Raw genomic sequence first — 16,042 nt, 5'->3', positions numbered from 1 at the left:
CGCCGCATTTAAAAACCGAAAATGTGTCGCTTGGGGAGCGCTCACCTTCACCTTCTATGGGATGGTGCATTCCGGGGCGTTAAGATTATTTTCGGCGCTGCAGCGCCACCTGGTGGACGGCGGAGGAACTACCATCTTAAATCCCAGCCGGACCCGAATCCTGTGCAGAGAAGGCGCCGCTGGATCGCGAATGGGCCGGGTAAGTAAATGTGCCCCAGTGTCTCAATGCAAGGTGTTTATATATTATGGGATCAAAAAACAAAATAAAACATAGATAAAGTGCTACGTGCAGAAAATAGCAGCTAGTGGTGTGGATACACAATTCAAGTAGATACAATAAAGCAGTACATCACATTATATTACCTAGTGTAGAGCATGAAGAGGAGAGACCACAAACGCCCCACGCGTATCGCCCGTCTGGCGGGCTTCCCCCTGAGGAATCCGCATACTTATCCTATTATTAAAATATACAAACATGGACAATGCACATAACATACACAAATGGAAGCCAGTCATGAGAAGTCATCCAGAATATAGATTGCGAGTTAGTGTTAGATTTAAAGGATTTGTCCAAGATGAGATTTTAAAAATCCACATTTTCTAATGACAACAGCGCCCCTCCTGTTGGTGACTGGATTTGGTATTTGTTCTTTTTTCTCATTTAAGAAATATTTCCAACTGTACGGATATTGAAATATTGAATCATATTGCTCCAGCACCTGTATACTGGATTATATTGGTGGTGATGGCAATTATGATGTTGCAATGGAAGCCAGAATATTTGTTGTGTGGTTGGATGCCTGGTGCATGCTGGGATAGACGGAACGTCCCTGACAATACGTTCTAGTTTGTGACAGAATGTGTTTAGTCATCTATTCATCAGCGGGATGTAGCTAAGCTGGAGAGATTGCATATTGTGCTCCTTTATAGGAAAGCAATGGGCAATCTGTCATGTCAATATTTTTCTCCATTTTAATGTGATGAGCGTTTCTTCATGTCAGAATGATTATTTCTACTCGCTGGAGAAGGGAAGTCGAGTTTTGGCTGTATAACGTGTACAATAATAGATCTAGTACTTTCATGTAATAAGGGTAGTAAGATAACGGAGGAGGGTTAGTGGGGTTTTTGTTAGTTCTGATTTTCCACTTAGGTCTTAGCTGCATCAGTTGCCCACTGCTTTCTATGGGCTCATGCACACAGCCCCCCTGTACTGTGTACATTCTGCACAGCTCATCCTGCTCTATAACATGCTGTCTGCAGGTAGGACACTATATACAGTCTTCTCAGATCTTCTTTCTCTATAACATGCTGCCTGCAGATAGGACACTATGTACAATCTGCTCTACTCCACCTGCTCTATAACAAGCTGCCTGCAGATAGGACACTATGTACAATCTGCTCAGCTCCTCCTGCTCTATAACATGCTGCCTGCAGATAGGACACTATGTACAATCTGCTCAGCTCCTCCTGCTCTATAACATGCTGTCTGCAGATAGGACACTATGTACAATCTGCTCAGCTCCTCCTGCTCTATAACATGCTGCCTGCAGATAGGACACTATGTACAATCTGCTCAGCTCATCCTGCTCTATAACATGCTGTCTGCAGGTAGGACACTATATACAGTCTTCTCAGATCTTCTTTCTCTATAACATGCTGCCTGCAGATAGGACACTATGTACAATCTGCTCAACTCCACCTGCTCTATAACAAGCTGCCTGCAGATAGGACACTATATACAGTCTTCTCAGATCTTCTTTCTATATAACATGCTGCCTGCAGATAGGACACTGTGTACAATCTGCTCAACTCCACCTGCTCTATAACAAGCTGCCTGCAGATAGGACACTATGTACAATCTACTCAGCATATCTTGCTCTATAACATGCTGCTTGCAGATAGAAAACTATGTACAATTTTCTCAGCTCCTCCTGCTCTATAACATGCTGCCTGCAGTTAGGACAATAGGGGTCATTTACTAAGGGCCCTATTCGCGTTTTCCCGACGTGTTACCCGAATATTTCCGATTTGCGCCGATTTCCTCTGTATTGCCCAGGGATTTTGGCGCACGCGATCGGATTGTGGCGCATCGGCGCCGGCATGCACGCGACGGAAATCGGGGGGGCGTGGCCGAGCGAAAACCCGGCGGATTCGGAAAAACCGCCGCATTTAAAAAAAGAAATGTGTCGCTTGGGACGCGCTTACCCTCACTCAGCCCGAGCCGGTGAACTCCAGCGGGTTCAGATGCTTTTCAGCGCAGCAGCGCCACCCGGTGGACGGCGGAGGAACTACCTTGATGAATCCCGGCCGGACCCGAATCCAGCGCAGAGAACGCGCCGCTGGATCGCAAACGGACCGGGTAAGTAAATCTGCCCCACTATGTACAATCTGCACAGCACCTACTCGTCTATAACATGCTTCCTGAAGAGAGGACGCTATATACAATTTGCTCAGCTCCTCCTGCTCTATAACATGCTGCCTGCCTATAGGACACTAAGTACAATCTGCTCAGCTCCTCCTGCTCTATACCATGCTGTCTGCAGATAGGACACTGTGTACAATCTGCTCAGCTCCTCCTGCTCTATATGTGGTGTACTATGTCATGTTCCTTTGTAGCCATGGACGACACAAATGTATAGAATGTAGCGGGTCCATCCAATATACTTTTGCTATATGAAAGCACAGAAACGTTTGTCATCTGAGTATATAGAAAGTTCAAAACCTCATTGGATTTTATTTTTTCCTGTCTGGAAAATATAAAGCGCTGTAGACTGCAGGAAATTGGAAAGCGCTTGTTGTAAGTCTTTTTAATCTGAAATTCCTGGGCAGGAGGGAATATAGAAATGAAACAAGCCGTCTTCCCATATTACATGTTAGAGACTGTAGCCGAATAATTAAGCCTGGCGATTAAAATCAAACGCCGGCCATAAAGAGTCAAATTGATTGTAATAAGTCGCCAAATGTATCAAAGTTCAGATTCTATAGATGACTTTTTAATTACGAAGTTATTTCAGTCGCTGATTTTAGTGGCGATTAATTTTACTGCCGTAGATTTAAAGGGACCGCGAGACGTGTAATCCCGGTGTTTCCGTATAAGGTTGCGGCATCTTTATATAAGAATTTCTGCTCCATGTTTTCTCTCTTCCTTACAGGTAGAAACGTACTAAATGACATGGAGAGTAAAATGATTGACTATCGCATAAGTGGTGAGTAAACTTTTACATAGGATTGAGATCTTTGAACACATTGGGGGTCATTTACTAAGGGCCCGATTCGTGTTTTCCCGACGTGTTACCCGAATATTTCCTATTTGCGCCGATTCTCCCTGAATTGCCCCGGGATTTTGGCGCACGCGATCTGATTGTGGCGCATCGGTGCTGGCATGCACGCGACGGAAATCGGGGGGCGTGGCCGAACGAAAACCCGACGGATTCGGAAAAACCGCCGCATTTAAAACAAAACATCTGTTGCGGAGCTTGCACTTACTTTCACTCAGCCCGAGCCGGTGAACTCCAGTGCTTTCCGATGCTTTTCAGCGCAGCAGCGCCACCTGGTGGACGGCGGAGGAACTACCTTAATAAATCCCGGCCGGACCAGAATCCAGCGTAGAGAACGCGCCACTGGATCGCGAATGTGCCGGATAAGTAAATCTGCCCCATTGGGGCTCATTTACTTACCCGGACCATGAAATTCACCGAAATTTTATGCAAATCCCGAAAACGGTGCAAAATCCGATGAAAATGCGATCCCGGGACCATTAGTAAATAAGCCCCATTGAGTTAACTGTAGTTGGGAAATTGTGTGTTTTGTTAATAGCAGCAGGACTGTTGAGAACATATTTATATTCTAAGATTGCATCTGGACTAGGAGGATTCAGGTGCACTGGTGTGTGAGATCTCTGTACTGAGTACAGCAGAGTCCTTCCAAGAGGAGAAGCAGGATTGTCTTTGGACATTACAATAGAGGGGAGGGGTTGGGGAGCATACAACACAGTAGTGTTCCAAGTCCAGCTGCAATCCTGGATCAATCAATGCATTTTCCTTCTGCTACTAACAACAACACACACACAATAGGTATGGGGACACAGATCTCCAGAGACAATATTAACATTGCTACAAGCAGTAGACAGGGGTGATGGGCTGAAGCCTCATCATATAGGTCACACTACAGTGCAGGTTATGGGTCAGAAGTTCTGAGTTATTGATCCCTTAAACCTGTGTTGCCACCTGGATGGTATTTTACCGGCTTGGTATTTTTACCCTGTAATATCTTTTTGCACACCCCTTATGAGGCCACTATTTTTAAGTTTGTACCACATCATGGGAAGCGTAGGCTACATTAAAAGGATTTTCCAGGAATCTGGGATAAGGGTGGGGTAAAAATTACAAGGACACTTATCCAGCTCGGATGTTACTCCGCTAGTTCTGCTTTGCAGCACTACACCGTAGCAAAAGTTCAGGGATCACATGACCCCCTTTTGCCAATGAGTGGCCTCCTCGGTCCTGGGGAAAACAGGACTACACATGATCAAGGGAAGTTATGTCCCATGGTCCAAGGAGGTTACTCATTGGCTGAAGCAGGTCCCGTGACCCACCAGAACTTCAAGCAGATGCAGTTTCGAAAAACCAGAAGCACCGGAGAGGGGAACCGAAATCCTGAGCCGTGCCAGACCCCCTAGGAGTCTTCCACATGAAAGGGCAAATCAAGGCAACACCAACACATAAATAGAACATCACATAAAACTCATATAAAAGAAACATACTATGGTGCTTCTTTTATTAACCAAAAATTTGATTATTCAAGATTCGACAAGGTTAGATACATACCACACCTACAGGGGGGAAGCATGCCATGCCGGAATTACTCAAAATATGTCCCACTCTCCGAAGTGTCCCCCATTAAATACAATATGGACTATTACAAAATCTCCATGACTGATATCACCGCTGTATGCGTTTTAAGATCCCATTTAAGGAGCTTTACATATTGGCAGCCGCCAACTGAATTTTATTTGTCCTTTATGTTTCAACATAAAATTCTTCATGGGATTTTTACCGACTTGTTTTACAGTCATCACCAGCCCGCCCGGATGGGAAATAGGAATATACATCGCCGGCGCGCTGACTTTGCTGGGAGTGGTTGGTCTCTATTTATGGAAACTGTACAAATCGGGCAACTATCCTTCTCCTTCACCGTTCCCTAACTACGATTATCGATACCTCAAACAAAAATATGGGACATCGTACTCTGAAGTGAAGAAGAAGGTAAGGTCTTCTCTATCTCTGCCTCAGTTTACATCACAGGTTATGGAAATTACAGTAGATCCTTGGATGGAATTTTGATCCAGGGAGTAATTTGGACATATTGGAGTTAAGAGGGAATTTTTTCCTACAATCGACCAGGTTGGGTTTGTTTTTTTTTACCTACCTCTGGATCTACACGGTAGGATTACAGGTTGGAATTCATGGACCTGCATCTTATTCAACCTAATCTAGTTTGACATCATGTGACTCTACATTGAGTTATCCTGTTGGTAGACATTGATAAGAGGTGTGTCCGGTCAATGTTAGTCTACTTTTCCTATCATTCCTTTTCCTGCATTTTCCTATCAGATCTTATCATTCGATTCCTATTATGTCATAGAGTTCCAATAATTGCCAGGATATAACTCGTGTTGATCAACAGATTGACCACAAGTGCTGGTGGTCCAAAGTAAGGTAAACTAATTTGTTCTTGACTTTGAAGGAAACCTCCAAAAGATGTTAAGTAGAATCAACAGGTTAGGCTCCATGGCGACTGTGAGCTAGCCACAAAAACATCAGCTTGCTCCCTACTTCTATAGAGGTGGGCACGGTGCAGTGAGAACACCGTGACTCATTTCTGAGACATACGGCCCACCACAAAAGATAGAGAAGGTTCTAGCTCCATATGGAGAAGGGAGGAGCACTCACGCCCACCTACTCCACCTGGGTTACGCACAGTGATGCACTCGATGTGTGCATGGAGCCTTAGAGTAGTCAGACCCTTCAAGTTGATTCTTGATGGCATATTCTTGAAAGGAGATGTAAGAGAACTGTTTCTTATGCTCTTTCCACCACAGCTCCATAGAAGGGTCATATGGGCCAGACCCCCTCGTTAACACAACCTATCCCTTCCTCACAAGTTGGACGCTCAGTAATTACAAGAATGTGGGTCCCTCAGATCCAATGTCTCCTGTGTGAATGCAGCAGTAATATGCACGCGTGACCACCACTCCATGGACTTCTTGTGGCACTAAAATGCAGTTATCTGCACCAATATCTTCAACACAATATTTAACAATTCATACAAGGTAGTGAGAAATCCGAAATTTCTTAATCTCTGAGGGTCCCATCAGGTCGGACCCAATCCATCAATGCTCCTCAGAGCTCATCCTAACTTGAAGTTATTTAGTTCCAGTGCAAAATTGGTACCAGGACACCCCAGCAATATTGTAATCTTTATACTATTGGTCTCTTTGTATGAGGGAGAGACATCTTATTGACCCCCAATATGTCTTTTTGGCACAGTTTGGTAAATTTTCAACTTAAGCCCTGTTTTTCCCGATCCTATGTTTTTTTCAGTGGAAACCCAATTAAAATTTTCCATATTCTACGACACTAAACATGGTATACTTGCCGGTATGATTTTTTTTCAACACTAAGGTAGAACTAACCTTGGCTGTAACGAAAGGATTTGCTTTAAGACGATTGCATCTTCCTAGATAAATCAAACATAACCAGAACGTTTCCCGAGAAGGAACAGAAAAACGATTTGTATAGAACGTTATGTATCTATTTCTAACTAAGTAAATGGACTTGTCCTGGTTATCTGTAAAATTATAGCATACAATAGTGATGTCTGGGGATAAATCTAACACTAATAAAAAGAAACACTCTAGGAGGATAGTAAACACTGAGTAGCAAGACGTCTTGTAGAGCGCATGAACGTAGAGAGTCTTCCACTGTAAAGAGACAAAAATTGACCAGCAACCGGGGCGGGGCATTACTGTAATGAGCCAATAAAGAATGGATGATGCCCTATTAGGGGAAGTTGAAATCCTTCACTATTCACTTAGATGGTCACGATGTGTGGTTGTCACATAGAGGACCCTCAACTCACTCAACCTTCACTCAAGCTACATTTAACACCCTCCACCCCCCCAAATAGTCTACCCAACCAGGAACTAATAACGTAGGGTTATTATATCGAGGTTACGGAATCAACTACATACAGTAAGTGGCTTTCTCGGACACCGGAAGTCACTTCTATGTTGTCTCCTGGTCCAAAGAGTCCAGTGATTGGATGAAGCGTGTCCAATGACCAACCAGTAGGATGTGGGGATGCAAACTGGAAGTACTAGAGCGACACAGGAAATGCGTTGACTTGCCTGGCACTAATCAGGACTCCACATACCCTACCATACCCACTGCCGTATTATCTATCATACATGGTGTACAGCAGATCTGCATTGGATGCTGTATGATTTTATGATATGGGGACAGGATTTTAGGTTATTCACTGTACAACCATAAGACATCTTATGACCATCTTGTGACAAAGGATGCAAGCCCAGAAAAGTTAACCAATTATTGTACCCTAAATAGATATTAATTTGTGTATGGGAGTGCCAAAGTGGAAGTTATTTTACAGAAAGGCCATCAATGACAATCCCTAGACAATTCCTTATGTTTTGGCTGGACTATCCCCGACGCGATTACATTTCTGCACTGAAAGGGGCGTTCCAGTGCTCAATCAGTCCATGCAACACCTTTATCATATCCGACAGAAATGTGTTGCATGTTAAAGGTGCACCAAAAATTGTGGTGCACTCTGTAGGGGCAGTGCAGGGAGCACCAGAGTCATGAAAAACAGTCACCACAAATCTTGAATCTGGCGCCCCCTGCACACTACACAGGTAACTGCACATAATACAGACTGCACTGTTCTTAGTAAATGTGCCCCAATATGTTGGTGACCACAATGTCCTGCTGTCTCTTCTCTCTAGAGAGCCGCCCAGGGACACACAGCGGTGGCGAATCTCAACGACACCTATGAAAGTATCAATGAATTTGGCCCAGTGGAACTGATCAACCGGGACATGGAAATGACTCCTTACGGGATGTTACGGAAATCCGTCTCCACTGATTCCCTCAGCTCTATCTCTTCCATTGGAAATAACTTTGGCTCAGACTTTACCGTGGGACAGATTGAAGTCACCATGGACTATGATGTCCATTCTAACACATTGCATGTCTCCTTGATACAAGGGAAAGACCTCCTGGAGAAAAAAGAAGATGGCAATTTCGAATCTTGCTTTGTGCACATCAGCCTTCTCCCAGATGAACAGATCGTTGGGATTTCCCGAGTGAGTATACACTGGACATATATAATGTACATATACCATACATGCGCATGATTGGTGATGGCTATACTGTTCATATCATGACTGTTCTCATTGACCATAAATGGTCAATGATGGTGATTCAGAGCAGAATGGACCAAAACCTTCTCAGTTCTTAAATTTTGGACACTGTTTATTAAAGAAATAAGAAAAATCATGTGAATCTTGAGAATGATCATATATGTATGTGTGTAGTGACTAAAGATGAGCAAACCCAATGCTCTCATTCGGGGTTCACTAACCCGAACCGGCATAATGATTCCCCTAGCAACTAGCCATGGCTATGGTTGGCCAGGTGGACGCTGGAAAGTGACCATTGGGTTCACTCATATCTAATAGTGACCTCCCGATTCTCCTATGACAGAGTATACCATTAGAATTAAGAATTTAAACATCCAATCCCCTTGTTTTCAGTGGGGATAAACCTCTACCATTGATATTTGGTAGTGGTCTCCTCCATTTGAAAACATAAACTTGCTCAGCTGTCGAGTTAAGACAAACTACGGCCAACTAAAGAGACCAGAACAATTTACTGCGTAATAGCCATGACAGCTCCCTTCAAAAAAATCTACCATCAAAATCCACCCTGATAAACCAGGGACACTAACTCATAAATCCAGGCACTGTGACTGTGATAATCTTCTTATATTTGTTATCCACGGCCTCTTTCCTTCTAAAATCAACTTTACAATTATGCTAATAAGACAGAAGTGCTCCGGGGAGCCTCTCCATGCTGTAGTTTTATAGGATGTTACACTGCGCAGGAGCACTTCCCACCTCTCTCTGTGCAAAATTATAGTAAGCAGAGGGAGGAGGAAGTGCAGGGAAAGATATGCTCCTATATAGTGTAACAGCCTGTAAAGCAACAGCACGGATAGCCTCTGGTAACGCGCCCTAGAGGCCTTCTGTCTCATTAGCATAATTTTAAAAGTTGATTTTAGAAGGAAGGAGGCCATGGATAACAAATATAAAGAGATTACCACAGTCGCCTGGATCTATGAGTAAGTGTCCCTGGTTTATCATGATGGATTTTGATGGTAGATCTCCTTTACAGAGGTAAAAAAAATAGTAAAAAGAGAGCCACACAAGCATATGCTTTGTATTGGTAGTGCATCTCAGCTGTATAGAATGGGGCTAAGTTTCAGTACCACGTACTACACATGGCCAACCTTGGACAACCAATTTTAAAAAGTGTTCTCTTACATTGTTCCCCTGCTTTCTAGATATGTAACCACGTGAAAAATGTGCCACGTGAAATACTTAGATGCATACTCGCTCCGGCAATCCAGTGAGCTCCACTTTTGTATCCCAGGTCATTGACATCACGTACATTGGTCACATGGTCTGTTTATGGCTCATTGGGGCACATTTACTTACCTGGTCCCTGCGCGATCCCCACTGTGCGTTGTTTGCCGGAATGCACATCTGCCACGATTCATAAAAATCGTGCGCCCGATATCCTGCATGTGTCATTTCCCAGCTCTATGTAATTGCATTGTCTTCCAACACAAATTGATTTGTTAAATCTGGCGCGTTATCCGAATCCGTCGGATCGTCCGTCGCCAGCCCCCTGATTTGTGTCGCATGAAACCCGGCGCGGTTGCGACACAATCCCCGGCGCGATCCCTGAAAACGTCAGAAAACGCGGCGGAAATGCGGCCGTGGGACCTTAGTAAATGAGCCCCATTATGTTAAATGGAGCTGAGCTGTAATACCAAACATGGCCACTATACAATGTATGGCGCTGCGCTTCTCATGGAGTGTAAAGGATATAGTGCTCATTGGACCACCACATTCTTCTCAAAAAGATCTTGGACCCCCGTTTATACTATTATATAAATTACCCGAAATGTCTGCATTCGAGAATTACTTGGCTTGTTTTGCAGGGTCTTTGTGTTCCTGTAGTATCATCCTATTACCCGAGCTCTACCTCCTTTACATCGCCATCTTCAGACTCCCCTATGCAGCAGAGTAATCTAGAAAACTAGTGAGTCGTATAGGCAGAGGAGACGCAGCAGCTCGTCCTCGGGGGGATACTCCCTGCCAGGCTTCCAGCATCCCGGCGCGCTGCGTGGGCGGATGTGCTACAACTTTAATACGGTAGATACTCATTAAAAATATGACAGCGGAAAAAATCTTGTCCAGCTCCGTCTTTATACTGCAGGATTTTCTCTTCATTATAAAAAAAATACCAAGAAGACTAGAAAACCAGTGTCGCTGCTGACAGGCGCCTTTAACCCCATAGTGGTACCAGAGAATGTTCTAAGAAACATACAATCATATCTTCTAATATTCTCTTAAAGGGGATTTTCCTGATATCTATAGTATATCAACTAATGTGTAATAAATGGCTACTGGGGCCGGTCAATAAGCCAAAAATTACATCTGAGCCCCCCCCCCCCCCCCTTTAATGAAGGTTCTGCAACATTCAGGAAGTGGAATACAGATTTCTGCAAATCCTTAAAAGAAATCTACCACCAGGATGAAGGATTGTAAACCAAGCACACTGACATGATGGTGTGAGCCCCATCTGGCAGGATTCACTCTTCCTTTAGCTTCTTATGACCTTGTTTTTACAACAAAAGGCTTTAAAAATGATGCAAATGAGCCCGAGGGGCTCTAATAACAGCTATGGAGCCCCTCGGGCTCATTTGCATAATTTTTTAAGCCTTTTTTGGTAAAATCAAGGGCATAAAAATCTAAAAAGAGATTGGATCCTAACAGTAGGGGCACACACCAGTATGTCAGTGTGCTTGGTTTACAATTCTTCATCCGAGTGGTAGATTCCCTCTAAGCTCTAAAATGAAGAAGAATGTGTCCTGCTGAGCACGGGATATCTGCAGTACACTTCATCAGGCTTGTTCCATTGAGAGCACCGATGGTGTGATCCCTGATGCACCGTAATTCCCCAAATATTGCTACCATCTTTGTTTCTAAGCAGCTCTTCCCAGATTTGTCACTTCGCAGATGAGCCATGACCAAGGCGTCATACTGAAATATAGTACACTGAAAGCCTAGGCTAGGCAGATCAATATGTAGTGTCTTGATCCTCTGATTTAAAATCAGCTTCAGTTCTTTCAGGTAGACTTGTATACAGTTTTTGATGGTACTCAGCAGGGAGGTTGTTCCAAACATCATGAAGAATTAAGCCCACATCTTCTGGAGATGTAGGCTTCCTCAAATCCTACATTCAAGTTCAGATCAAGGATGTGCAGGGGTCTCATTATCACTTCCATGACTCATTGCTCTTCTGTACACCGAAAATATCTCTTGATGACATTGGCCGGATGTTTGGGATCTTTGTCTGCTGCAGAGTAAATACGTTGGTGTGACAACCGCCTGTCTTCTAAAGAGCATCAATTCTTCTAGGTACATTCATTTTTTGAGGGTACTCGGCAGGGAGGTTGTTCCAGACATCTTAGAGAACTAAGCACAGACCTTCTGTAAATGTAGTCTGAGTGAAGAGTGATTGATGTAGGGATCAGGGCTCTGTGGGGGTCACATCATCACCTCCAGGGAGCTTGGTATTTCTTTATGCTGAAATTAGTTCTTGATGACATTAGCCGGATGTTTGAGATCATAGTCCTGCAGAAGAATCAATTTTGGACACATTTTTGGAAAAATTGTCTCTTTTTAACATTTTTCCACACCTGCCTAAATTTTTTGCACAGTACTGTAGAACTGTAGTACCAGGGATACAGGATACACCTCACCACCAAGACTTGTACCATGATGGGCATCAAGAAATGCAGATTTTATCACCATCCATGGTCATGCAATCCTGGAAACGTTTTGGCACTGAACTGGCGTCTTCCTGCAACCTTGACTTTTTTTGCTTTCTTGTCAAGCAGTGACCTCAAAGTTACCCAGCTTTCCCAGGATTGGATCACTTAAACAGGTGACGGGTCCAGAAATAACAAAGCACCAGTGTTCTGCTTCTACCCTTTCAGCAGCTTTATAGTGTTTGGGTTTAGCTGGGGGAAGGGACAGGGACTGTAAGAAGCCTTGAAAATTTTATGACTGTGAAAAGGGAATCCCTGAAGGAATAACCTACTTTTCTCTTATGAGGTGCAAAATTATTTACAGCTTTTTCCGAGATGAGTTTACAGGGAACATGTTACATTCGGTCTCCTGAGAGCAAGACTCGTTGTGTAATGGAAATGAAATGGAAATTAAATGATAGAAATTTGTTCAGATTTTTTACACTATGTACAATGTACTTAGCTCCTCCTGCTATATAAAATGCTGTCTGCTGATAGGACACTATGTACAATGTACTTAGCTCCTCCTGCTCTATAACATGCTGTCTACAGATAGGACACTATGTACAATCTGCTCAGCTCCTCCTGCTATATAACATGCTGTCTGCTGATAGGACACTATGTACAATGTACTTAGCTCCTCCTGCTCTATAACATGCTGTCTGCAGATAGGACACTATGTACAATCTGCTCAGCTCCTCCTGCTCTATAACATGCTGTCTGCAGATAGGACACTATGTACAATGTACTTAGCTCCCCCTGCTATATAACATGCTGCTTGTAGATAGGACACTATGTACAATCTGCTCAGCTCCTCCTTCGCTATAACATGCTGCCTGCAGATAGGACACTATGTACAATCTGCTCAGCTCCTACTGCTCTATAACATGCTACCTGCAGATAGGACACTATGTACAATCTGCTCAGCTCCTCCTGCTCTATAACATGCTGCCTGCAGATAGGACACTGTGTACAATCTGCTCAGCTCCTCCTGCTCTATAACATGCTGCCTGCGGATAGGACACTATGTACAATCTGCTCAGCTCCTCCTGCTCTATAACATACTGCCTGCAGATAGGACACTATGTACAATCTGCTCAGCTCTTCCTGCTCTATAACATACTGCCTGCAGATAGGACACTGTGTACAATCGGCTCAGCTCCTCCTGCTCTATAACATGCCACCTGAATATAGGACACTATAACATATTTGTATTCAGAAAGTTACTTGTGTTCAGGTTCTTTATGAATATGCAATGACTTAGAAGAACATGGAAAACATTTGAAAATCTCCTCCACAATCCTGACATTTCCTTCTTGATCTACATGCTCCTCTGTGGTGTCTCGTGTCAAATCGTCCATGTTTCACAATGATCGATTCGGCTTCTTCCGTTCCTCAGTGAAGCCACAGACTCCTCGTAGCGATCAGATTGAAATATGCGTTTAAGTTAATTGAGAATAAGCCCCTGAGTGTCGTCGCAATGGTTCAATATATATTCAATGTGTCAGATACTTTATATTAAAATCGAGTCTGATTCTATCATCTGTATTGTGCGAACCAGGGGAGACCTTGGATGTGACCGCTGCTCCAAGGCTTGGGAAGATTCCGGAATGTTCCAGAGTGTTCCGCCGCTCCATTCTCTCCGGTACGGATATCTATGGTTACACTCCAGCTCTCATCTTGTATCTACTAATGGATGGAAAGAAACATTTCCATCCATTACTGACCAGTGACTAATCCATAGCCCTATCTATAGCCATGGAATAATCTAGTTATTAGGCTGCGATCAATTCTGTAAAAATTCCAGTTACTCTTCCCGAAAAAGGACTGAGCCCTCTAGAGACACAATCCTAGGTGACAGTGGCCCCTCACAAGAAGGGTTGGCTGCAAATGGCCCATGGTAACACATATTGTGGGCCCAATTGCTACGATACAGCCAGTGGCATAACAAGACACCAGTACCCCGGGGCCAATTTTGATGAGGCCCCATACAGCTAAACTCCCACTGCCACCCAATCCCACGCAATACACTTGAGAATACAGATGTACTGTATGTTGCACAGACATATACACACAGCACCATACTGATATCCAGCCTCCCCTGGAAATGACCAGCAGCCTCCCCTCATTCGTGAAATGTCCAGCAGCCTCCCCTCTTTCATGAAATGTCCAGCAGCCTCCCCTCACTCATGAAATGTCAGCAGCAGCCACCTTAATAATTAAATGTCCAGCAGCAGCGTCCCCTCATTATCGATATGTTCAGCAGCAGCCCCTCCTCACTAATAAAATGTCCAGCAGCCTCCCCTCAGTAATTAAATGTACAGCCGGCTCCCCTTAAAAGACATCTACCACCAGGATGAAGGATGGTAAACCAAGCACACTGATATACTGGTGTGTGCCTCCGCTGGTTGGATCTTCTCTTCTTTAAGCTTCCTATGCCCTGGTTTTTAAGAAAAAAGGGCTTTTAAAAATGTTGTAAATGTGCCTGCGGGACTACAGGTTCCATTATCACCAATAGAGCCCAGAGCCCCTCAGGCTCATTTGCATAATTAAAACCCTTTTTTGTAAAAACCAGGACATAAGAAGCTAAAAGAAGAGCGGATCCCATCAGAGGGGGCGCTAGTGATTAATTTTATGTGTATCTTACGCGCACACAATGGATTTTTTTTTCTTATGGATCCACAGTCTACTGGCTGTCCTCCAGTCCCAGATACGGTCGCACCCCCAGTAGAGAGAATTACACCAAGGAGTGTCCTACAGGGTGTAAATTACTCAAATTCAATACATTATTAGGAACTGCTACCAAAAGTCAGGACAGGGTCTAATACCCATCAGGACCACTGGGTACATAACTCCTGGCAGAGTATCATGTCATGTTGTTATAAAGCTGGGCATCTTGAGCCGCTCATGTCGGGTTGTGTCCGAAACGCTTTGAAGGGGTTGTCCAGTCTTTTTTTTGGCATACCCTGGAATGCCAAAGCATATTTGGACGAGGTGCTATGGTATTTAGAACATGACCACATTGTTGACCAAGGACCTCCACCACCACTGATGGCTTTAAAAGGTCCACATGTTTCCTGTCCCTAAGCCTCTCGCGTCTCTGAAGTCACTTCCATGGGACATTGTATAATACAATCCTGATCCGTATCCAAACACTAGAATATCTCACGCTACTGTGTGCACACACGCCGCGTCATCCTACTCTTTAGCCTGTGCCGGGATTACCACAGTAGGAGGTAGTGATCATTACTTCATTACAAGCTTAGGGGCGATCAATACAGTAAATGGACAGGCAGGCTGATGTAGCATTGTTGCATAAAGTGGTGGCATCTCAGGGGGGAATTAATTAAAACGACCCTGGGTTCGGTAGAAGGAAGCAATTAGTGAGATGAATTTACTACTCGAGCTTAAAGGGAAACGCCGAGAATATTAAATGGAAGCAGTATCACATTAGCGGAGACATTATGGATACTGGGTCCCATGGAGGAGATCTAGCGGAGCTATTGTGTCTAACAATGGGTAAGGAATATTCAAATGAACTCTCCTCCAGTAGGAAGACTGTCTCCATAGTGACACCTAGCCTTCAAGTAAGGCGTACTGCCATTGAAATCACGAGGCTCAATGCGCATGCGCCACAGCCTTGTTACGACATATATCAGTGTCACCAGTTTTCTCTCCATATTGGGGCAATAGCCAGAGGTGAGCCACATATATACGGGACCTTAAACCTCAGCTGTATACAGGCATGCCAGCGGGTTGGGGTCCTCAGGTTTCTTTTCACCATAAGTAATTTTGCAAGTACTGACTTTTATGGTGCCTTTACACCTTTCACCTCACTGGACCCCTATGGACAGCTTGA

The 16,042-nt window shown here is 44.0% G+C and overlaps 1 protein-coding gene across 1 annotated transcript in view; it reads left to right on the top strand.

Moving 5' to 3' along the window:
* Positions 1 to 16,042, top strand: part of SYT12 (synaptotagmin 12) — a 67,807-nt gene that overhangs the window by 18,101 nt on the left and 33,664 nt on the right. Inside the window, exons 2-4 of the mRNA XM_072118534.1 lie at positions 3,153 to 3,206; positions 5,071 to 5,264; positions 8,027 to 8,386. Coding sequence (XP_071974635.1) covers positions 3,173 to 3,206; positions 5,071 to 5,264; positions 8,027 to 8,386 — 588 coding nt within the window. The 5' untranslated portion in view covers positions 3,153 to 3,172. The remainder of the gene's footprint in view (positions 1 to 3,152; positions 3,207 to 5,070; positions 5,265 to 8,026; positions 8,387 to 16,042) is intronic.

Source organism: Engystomops pustulosus, chromosome 7 (genome assembly GCF_040894005.1).
Source record: "Engystomops pustulosus chromosome 7, aEngPut4.maternal, whole genome shotgun sequence".
In the NCBI taxonomy this organism is placed as follows: domain Eukaryota; kingdom Metazoa; phylum Chordata; class Amphibia; order Anura; family Leptodactylidae; genus Engystomops; species Engystomops pustulosus.
This window is presented reverse-complemented; position numbering and strand designations above follow the sequence as displayed.